The 9,587-nt window shown below is 34.6% G+C and overlaps 1 protein-coding gene across 1 annotated transcript; it reads right to left on the reverse strand.

Moving 5' to 3' along the window:
• Window positions 1–254: 254 nt before the first annotated feature.
• LOC115975408 (histidinol-phosphate aminotransferase, chloroplastic) lies at window positions 255–7,424 on the reverse strand. Its single transcript, XM_031096173.1, has 8 exons — window positions 7,352–7,424; window positions 6,994–7,159; window positions 6,760–6,857; window positions 6,459–6,567; window positions 5,605–5,762; window positions 2,731–2,873; window positions 2,436–2,576; window positions 255–805 (listed from the first exon to the last, which is right to left on the reverse strand). Exons 2-8 carry the CDS (start codon window positions 7,125–7,127, stop codon window positions 674–676), a joined length of 915 nt encoding a protein of 304 aa, XP_030952033.1. The 5' UTR covers window positions 7,128–7,159; window positions 7,352–7,424; the 3' UTR covers window positions 255–673.
• Window positions 7,425–9,587: the final 2,163 nt, after the last annotated feature.

Genomic DNA, 9,587 nt, shown 5'->3' on the forward strand with positions numbered 1-9,587 from the left:
TTGAAAGTGGCAGTTATCTTTATCCGCTCCAACTCATTTACTATAATTTTCTTGCTTTCACAATGACAGGATCCTAAAGGCAGAGACGAAAAGCACTATATTTACATTGGTTATTCACTGTTCTTTTATGTGTGTGCACTTTAGTTTGTTCATATTGTTGGTTGTCCATGTTAAACCCTGAAAGGATGATTAGAACTTCTTGTATTCCCTTATACAATCCTTATTAACTTGGTATACACACCTGCTATAGGACAAGATTTAAGTTCACATGCTTTTACAATTCAAGATCACACAGTAAACAGGGTACCACAGCGTAACAGCTCTTGCTCGCAATGTTTTTTGAAACGTTTACATACCACCCAATTGCACAGCAAGGGTAAGCAAGCACTAGGGACAACAAATCTAAAGAGAATTGAGCATCTCTCTCGTTCTCTATCAAAGAAAGTTTAACCATAACTAGAGTAAAATCTAGAGAAGATCAAAAATGTCTGACCCATTTTCCACAACAGAAGGTATCAAACTGACACCAAAATACCATTCGTGCTCCGCAATATACAAGCTAATTATTGCGATTTTATAATACAGTTCAAAGTAGAATAAAAATACAATTTCAAATTTGACCTCTCAAATCAAATTCTGCTCCCTATAATGATGCCCCTGCACAGGCAAAGAATCAAGACAGGCGTCTAAGGCACTCCATCAAGACATCTGTGTGTTCAGGCTTCCCAACAGATACACGAACATAACCCCTCAATTCTTTTTTGTTGTAGTGGCGGATCATTACACCCATTTTAGCAAGGTCATCCTGTACCAAAATAAGGTTATCAGCATAATTCCTTTTTTTTTTTCTTTTTTTCTTTTTACTGACAGTGTAACAGTTCCAAAGCAAAATGAGCTGTAAGTAACCTGTAGAAAAGCTTTAAAAGGAAAGAACAAGTACAAACAAGGAAGACTGGATAGCTGGTTCAACACTTTATGAATTCTGTTTTGGAAGCCATTTTGGTTTAGTCACTAGAACGGAATATTTCGGTACCAGAACATACCAACGTACCATTTTCAAGAGTACCAGTAATGTGTATAAATATATATATATATATATATATATATGTACACGAAAAAATATTGGTCAAAACTTATTTAATTTATTAGCCATGTTTAAAAAACTCTAAATCAATGTTCCTACTCCAAGTCCCAACCATCTTAACTCAAACCCAATAATATCTTATGCCCATCTATATTCATTATTAAAGAAAAAACATTTAAAAGTTGAAAAGTAATAGACCTTATAGTACACGTGTGGCTTGGGAGTTCAAGAAAAGCTTCTTAAAACTTCCTTTTGTTACTGGGTGCAAGCTATAAGGTTAAGGGTGGTTGGATAACATTTATTGAAAATGCTTTTTTATTAAAATAAAACCATAACAACCATGCAAGCTATAAGGTTAAGGGTGGTTGGATAACATTTATTGAAAATGCTTTTTATTAATAAAAAAACCTAACAACCAACAAGACACGGATGGACAGACCAAGTTACAAAGAAACGCAGAGAGAGAGAGAGAGGTCTGTGGCTGTCAACAATGCAAAAAAAAACATGAAGGAAAAGTGCTGATAAGGGTCTATGGCTGTCTACAACAGAGAATAAAATGGAGGAAAGTGTTGGGCCACTGCTGAGTAACCCAGAAAAACTGAACAAGACAAAGAAGAGGAACCAATTCTATATCAACAGAAATTTGAATACCAGCCGGTATTTGCCGAAACCAACTAGAACTACCCGGAATGGCCCAAAATTTTTCCCAAGGTGGAACAATGAGGTATCTCATTTGGGTTTGCTTACCGGTACAGTATTTTCGGGCCATTCTGGCCAGAACAAAACAGAATTCAGGACAACGGTTCAATAAAGATGTTTAAAGACTGCAGAAAGGCATTCTACTAATGACCCTGAAGTGCTTCATCTTAGCACACAAGTGTACCAAAATTGCATCTAATAAATTAAAAACAAAAAAATAAAAATAAAAACAAAACAACCCTGAACTCCATAATCAACATTTCAGTCCATTTTCCTACTCAGCTCCTATGAAGTCAACTCATAATTCTGATTAGAGCACTTCATCCTAAATTAATTTGCAACCTAAATAGCAACATCAGGCACTTCAAGTGACTTCATCCTAAATTATTATTATTTTTTTTTTTGGCTAAATTTCATCCTAAATTAATTGCAACCTAAATATATATATATATATATATATAAATTAGAGATAGAGAGAGAGAGAGACATATGTAAAACTATAGAGAAGAAAGACTATACACACAAACACATAATTTGTCACAGAGACGTATGTGTGTCGGACTGTCTCTATCAATACAAGGCAAATATTAGATGCAGAACCAATAGTCATCTAACAGTGTAAATTCATGATGTAAGTGAGAAAATTGCATACCTTTAACACCTTAGCATCCATTCCAGATGCAACCTCACAAAGAATGAAATTCGAATAGCTCGGATATGGATTGAGAAATGGCACTTCCTTAAGAAGATTATATAGCCTATCCCTTTCTTGTACTAACGTATCTTTCACTTTCTGTTAAGAGATTGTTGATTCATATCAGATATGGCATTGAATGGAAGTAATACTAATTTATCAAGCCTAAACATAAATTATTAGTATAATTATGGACAATCCCAATAGGACAAGAATTAACCTCAACCTATCCAAAAAAAGAAAAAGAATTAACCTCAAGATATGTGGGATTCTGCAAAGCTGCACAAGCAGAAATTTCAGCAGCAACTGAAACATTATAAGGTTGCTTTGCTCTCCAAAGATACTCGATGATACTCAAAGGAAATGCTCCATATCCCACACGAAGTCCAGCTAAACCTGCACCAGTTGTTTGTTTGCAATTTAAGATTCTGAACATTTCACATCAAGAAGAGAAGCTAAAACATTTTCAAAGTAAATATAACAAATTAAATTAAAAATAAGTAAATATGAAGAATCACAATGGTATAATAAACATTTGTAAAATGTAACCTCCCATATTGAACACAAACCAGTAAATACAGGGAGTTAAATTGATTATCAACTAAAAAAGCATAGAAGTTAATATTTCAAAGACAAAACCTACTTCATAATTATGGTACATTACAAGGTGCCTATTAGTCAATAGATAAATGAGTTTAGGACATATAGACATCTGGGGCCAAAGTAGCAAACAGACATTCTTGCAGATAACACTCACAATATTGTAAAGGGAAAAATTAATTTTTTTTAAAAACACCCTTTCCTTTTCCATTATATAAAGAGACCAGATTATAGATACCAGAAGTGACAGTGGCAGCACATTGGGACCCGGAAAGTTTAATCACCAATGCATGGAGGGGTCATGAGCAATGTTTGAAGCCATAGGTGGCTTGGAACTAATTGGTCAGGCAGTAGTACTAGACTGGGTAAAATGGAGGCTGTAATCTATGGATTGTGGTTGAGATAAGCAGCACAATCATAAGGCTGATGGATTTGCCAGTTGACATGGAGCTTGCGACAGACTGGGGGAAGTGCTAGGGGACCCAACAGCAATGACGGGGCTATTCTAGGTTGTCAGTGGCTAAAAGGATACTTGCATTTGATTGTGCGGTGATTGGGCCTTGTTTCATTTGCAAGGATATAAGCAATGAATGGGCAGCAGGGGTTTGTATTGAGGCTCTTGATAGTTGTCACAAGTGGCTTGGTCTTTGTTGTGATGGGAGGGTTTCATTTTTAGGAGGGATTTTGGCAGAAGGTAAAATCAACCATGGTGGTTGGTAGGATTTTCGTATGAGATGAATCAAAGTTGATCCATTATATTTAGCAGTTGAAAAGCATAAGTTTTAGGGAAACTGAGCTCTTTGGGGGTGGGTCAATCAACTAATTTTGAGCTTGGCTATAGGTGTTGATGGAGGGGTGATCTTGGATCACATGTTCACGATGGTTGGATGGTGGGTGTCTCGGATTATGTGATTATTGGATTCTTGATAAGGACTAGCCTTTTTGGGGAGGGTGGCAGTTGTGACAGTTTCCATGGTTTTGTTAGAAAACAAGATCGAGGTTTATTCTAATACCAAAACAGGACAATGAAGTAGGGAACATGTGTTTGGGAAATAAAAAGGGAAGAAAATAAGGGAAGGGAGATCAGGGAAAAATAACATAACAGAAAAAGAAAGGATAAACTTAGGAATCAGCAAATAGGATTTGTTTAGAATAAACACCAAGTGATGAATACAAAAAAATAAAACTAAAATAGTAATCCAATCTCTTTTATAGCATCAATATATGTGAATCAACAACAATCACGATCAACCAAGTCCAACAAAATTAACTATCTTTAATAGGTCAATTTTGGCATCTGCACATGTAGTCATTACAGCTAGTTCTGGTGGCTTTATGCATTTGCAAAAAATACACATATATTCTTTGATTAAACAAAACCAGTACGTAGGCAAATTGGGGGTAACCTACCTACTAACCACCTCTCCAAACCCCAAAGAAGCAAGAGTCTTGTGCACTATGTATGACCCTTTTTAGTTAGATAGGAAAATGGTACAACGGTATTCATGAGCATAGTCTTAAACTGTATGTTTTGAGATATGCAAATATATTCTTCCATAGTGATTAGCTTACCATTTTAAGTATCTGTTAGAACAATGGGTATGTTCTCTAAGAAATAAAATATCCTTCATTCTAGGTTTTGCTTTGGGTTATTAGATTCCAAGCACAACTTATTAATAACAAAGAGGGTAAATTGCAAATTACACCCTTAGAGTTTGGAGATGTTTGGATTTTACACCCTAAAATTTTGAAATTTGGATTTTATCTTCTGAAGTTTGAGAGCGTTTGGATTTTACACATTGACGTTTAGAATTTGGATTTTACTCCCTAAAATTTGAGGGTGTTTGGATTTTACACCCCAAATTCAAACTTCAAGGTATAAAATCCAAACATTCCCAAACTTTAGGGAGAAAAATCCAAACAACTCTAAAATTTAGTGAATAAAATCCAAATTTTGAAACTCAAGGTCTAAAATCCAAACACTCCCAAACTTCAAGAGATAAAATCCAAATTCTGAAACTTCAGGGTGTAAAATCCAAATACCCCCAAACTTTAGGAGTGTAATTTGCAATTTACCCTAACAAAGAAAAAGTAAAAAGCCCATGCTGCGAGAACACAAGTTTCGATCTTACTGCTGGAAAACAGCAAAACAAGGTCTCTAGCATGTCAATGAACTTAATACAATTTTAGGGGCTTCTTAATTTTATTTTATTTCTATTGGGGGACATTGAGTTTCTCCCCTCATTCTCTCCCAACTTATTGTTGTAATCTTTCTATTCCCCCACCAACCCTCCTTTTTGTGTGTATGGGGTCCAGAACTCTTATTTTATTCTTTGAAACCTACAGCATATAACAGATAATTCAAATCAATTTAAGAAAGTCTAAAAACTCACAACACAGATGGTAATAAATCTTGTATTAGCAATTCAATAACAGGATTGATGCTACCACAACAGAATAATTTAGGGTGACAAGCAAGTTCCAAAATAATTGACTTTAAAGAAAAAGCATTAAAATATATATATACCAGCTCTTTTGCTAAATGTCCGAAGAACAATTAGATTCTCGTGTTTCTTCACCCATTTCATTTTTGATTCTATCCCTGAAAACTCAATGTATGCTTCATCCAGCACCACTAATATGGGAAGCTTAAGGATTCTCAAAAGATCTTCATCATCAATTACACTGCATATAGTAAGTAGCATGGAAACGTAATATGTCACAAAAAAATTACATGACTAGAAATTATGCATAAAGTTCAAACATTTTATTTTTTAATATAATCTACAGACTCATTACAACAAAACAGCATAACCACACTAAACTAAAGACTGAGTTCAAAGCCTGAAAGTCAGATCACACAAGCAGAGGACACCTCTATTAACCTCTCTCCTCATCCAGGCCCTTATGTATTCTACAATCAGATCTCCTTAACATTTCATTCTACAGGTAATTAATAGAACACTTCTTAAATTCTAGTCTAGCACCAACACAATCTGAGCATATTCAGTAAATAACCCTTGAGAGATATAAAAAAATCCTTTATTCTGTCTAAAAATGGACATATCTGCATCAAGCACCAATATTAACACACATGTTAAAAGAATAGATTGAATATCCCAAACCATACTATGAACATCTCTTAAATGGATCAAAGCCTAAATTCAAACTAACTAGTTTTGTAAGTCTACTATAGAAGAAAGCTCTGTGTAGATACTTTGACTTTTCATAAATGTATCCTTCCAGAGTTTATCCTTCTCTCAAATGTGCTAGAATGTTCGTTACTGGGCAGTAAGGTAAGGACATGCCAGAGACCTCAAGTCAATCAAGTAAACTAATTATGCCAAATATACATGAAGAAAAGAAACAATTGAGAATTACCTCCCATCTGGATTGTTAGGAGATGTTAAAAATATGCATTTGGGTTTTTCTCGTTCAATAACATCTGTTATTTGTTCAACATTCAAGCTAAAGTCTGCCTTCCTGGGGACTGTAGAAAATCATGAAATTGCAGGAGGTTATGCACATATGATGCAACAGTCAAATGAAAAGAAAAGCATGCAGAGAAATGAAGGATGTTTAGGGACCAAATATAAAGAATTTTTATTAATGAAAAAAATAAAAAATTAGAAACTCCAACACAGTGTAAGAGACTAAAAGAAAGCAGATATCTTATCTTTACCTTTTATAACAAGTGCCCCATTAACTGCAGCATCAAACTCATACATTGTAAAGGTCGGAGGGCAGTCCACAATCTTATCACCAGGTTCGAGCACACAACTGCAGCATATATTCATCAACAACAAAATCCACACAAGATTAGGAACCGTTGACTGTTGAATTTAGGCAGATAATTAGATACTTAAGGGAATTATAATTTGGAAAATTATACAAATACAAAATTTCAATTTCTTACCGCATAATTAAATCAATGAGCTCATCAGCACCACATCCTGCAAGAATATAATCAGATTCAAGTCCTGAATCTTCTGCAAGGGCAGCACGCAAGCGACGGCTTTCAGGGTCTGGATAGACATATGGGAACTTCATTGAGCCCAAAGCTTCAAAAACCTACAAACAATCTGAATTTCTACTTAGGAAGAAAGGGGTATTGACACTGAGTATGGTGCTTGCAATAAAGACAGTGACAGACTCTTCTTTGTCTTCAAATCTTTTAAACACTGAATAAATATTTCTTTAAGATCTTGAACAAAACCAAAGTCACAAAACAAAGCCTTTTGTTATACCACACCATAATGTCACATACAACTTGCCTCTGGTGGAGGACCATAAGGGTTTTCATTCGCATCTAATTTGATGATATCTTCCGGCTTCCTTCCAAGACGGGCTGATAAAACCTGTACCAAAAAACACCATTCATTAATCTGGATATCAGATTATGAATGAACATGGATTTCCTCTCAAGTGACATTGTAACTGGGGGCCGTAACCATATAAAATTAAAAGTGAAAAACATCTCATTTAACTTAAAAAATCAACCCAATCACAGAAAGAAACAAACACCATTCTCTATGAAATTTTATTTCCTTGTTTTTAACTTTTTGATAAGTATACAAACACCACCTGTCTATTGAATTGCTTATATAGCTGCCATTTTTCTTAAGGAAAATGTAGTGGACGTCTTGTGCTAAACCCTTTTCAATTAATAAATCAACATTCATGAAAATATTTCAAGCCGATAGTGATTTTGAACAAATATATAGCTATATTGTGTCATATTGCAAGGGTTTTTTGATTAAGGTGGACTGCCACAGTCAAATTTCATTACTTGCTGAAACTCGGTGAGTGAGAATACCTGATGAGGTTGGAGTATCCAGTGGTCTACCATCACTAAGGGTTCATTATGCTTAAGAAAAGCACCTTAGCATAGTCTTTATGTTGTGTGACACAATACAGATGACCCTTAAATTGGTTTCTTTTGGCTTTAGGGGTAGTCCCTAACATCACTTTTATAAGTTTGTTACTTGACCCCCTTTAGTTACACCATTAGCATAGTATAGGTAGAAGAAGATCGAAATCCTCAAACATCAACCCCCCCGGGCACTTGCCAACACTGCCGGGTACTAATTAACTTGGTTTTGTTATAGCCAAGAGCCTTGTAGCTCAATGGCATTGTCTGGTCTCCTTGATGAGGACCCAACTTGTAACAATTGATTTATCAAAAAAAAAAAAACTTGGTTTTGTTTTGTTATTACTCTCCTAAATAAGATTGTGCATATAAAAATACATAACAAACTACTGCCACAGCCAAAAATCATCCACAATATCAGAAGACTTAATCTTTGCCACAAAGAATCAACTAAATGAGCAAAAGCAGACAAAAAAACATTAAAGGGTTACTGAGAAAAATACCTCAAAAGGCAAAATGGGTTCATAAGGAGACAATTTCCTCAAATGGGGTCGAATAAAGGAGTCACCGGTCAAGCTCTGTTGAACCTCATTGACATGTTCTATCGAAGAAGGAACAGTGGAAGCCATAGCAACGACCCTCCTGCTGTTTCCTTGAATCAAGCAACTGGGTCTGTGCGATTGAGATTGAAGAACCACAAAATGTTGAAAACCAGTGTTGGGTTTGGTCAAGCACAGAGAGGAGGCGTTGTAGATATCAATGACACCCATGAATATCTACAAATTTGGAAAACACACAAAACAGTTACAAAAGATGGGAAAAAAAATCAAATAAATAAGAATGGGTTTTAGTATTGGCATACAGAGAAATGGTTTGTTTTGAGCGGAGAGTAGTGAGTGTGAGACACAGAGAGCAGAGCAGTTTTAGTCGCTAGAGAGGAAGGGGGAAAGGGGGAGGGGGGGTGGTGTTTGGTGAAATGGAAATATAAAATTCGCGGCCAACAACTCCTTGAAGTTCAACTAGGCTCTCAGCATGCGTGCTCGGACGCACTTTTATTTTTTTGGGGGTGTAAAGGGTAATAATTTACCCCTATTATAATTTTTTTTTTTAAATTATTTTACAAACGAATAAAAATGATAAATTTGAGAGATAAGTAATAATAATTTCTTTTTTAAATGTGAATGAAAAAGAATCATAAATTTTAAGAATTTTTTTTGAATTCAAAATGAAATTTTTTATTTAACATTTATGACCATATTTTTAAATGAATTTACTCTAATTAATGAGAATATTTTTAAACGATATAAAAGTCCAGTTGAAAGAGGAGAATCATTTTATATATAGTACTAGCCTCTGAGCACTCATGTGAGCATATGCACAGAGACTCTTCTATTTTTTTGGATAAAGGTAAATACTTTACATCTATTATAATTTAGAAATTTTTTTAATTTTTCAAACAAATAAAAAATGATAAATTTTAGAGATAAGCAGTAAACGTAATTTCTTTTTTGAACGTGAAAAGGAAAAAAAAAAATCCTAAATTTTAGGAGTTCTCTTTTTGAATTCAAAATAAAATTTTGTTATTTGACATTTATGACCTTATTTTTAAATGAAGTTACCATTCACTAATGATAGTATTT

The sequence above is a fragment of the Quercus lobata genome, chromosome 2, assembly GCF_001633185.2.
Source record: "Quercus lobata isolate SW786 chromosome 2, ValleyOak3.0 Primary Assembly, whole genome shotgun sequence".
NCBI classification, from domain to species: Eukaryota; Viridiplantae; Streptophyta; class Magnoliopsida; order Fagales; family Fagaceae; genus Quercus; species Quercus lobata.

Excerpts from the sequence above, each read along its gene's own strand:
- LOC115975408 (XM_031096173.1), bottom strand. The coding sequence starts at position 7,127 with ATGAAGTTCCCATATGTCTATCCAGACCCTGAAAGCCGTCGCTTGCGT. Across the intron at positions 5,763-6,458 it reads CCTAACAATCCAGATGGGAG|TGTAATTGATGATGAAGATC; the intron begins GTAATTCTCAAT and ends TACTATATGCAG. Across the intron at positions 2,874-5,604 it reads GACATTTAGCAAAAGAGCTG|GTTTAGCTGGACTTCGTGTG; the intron begins GTATATATATAT and ends CAACTGGTGCAG.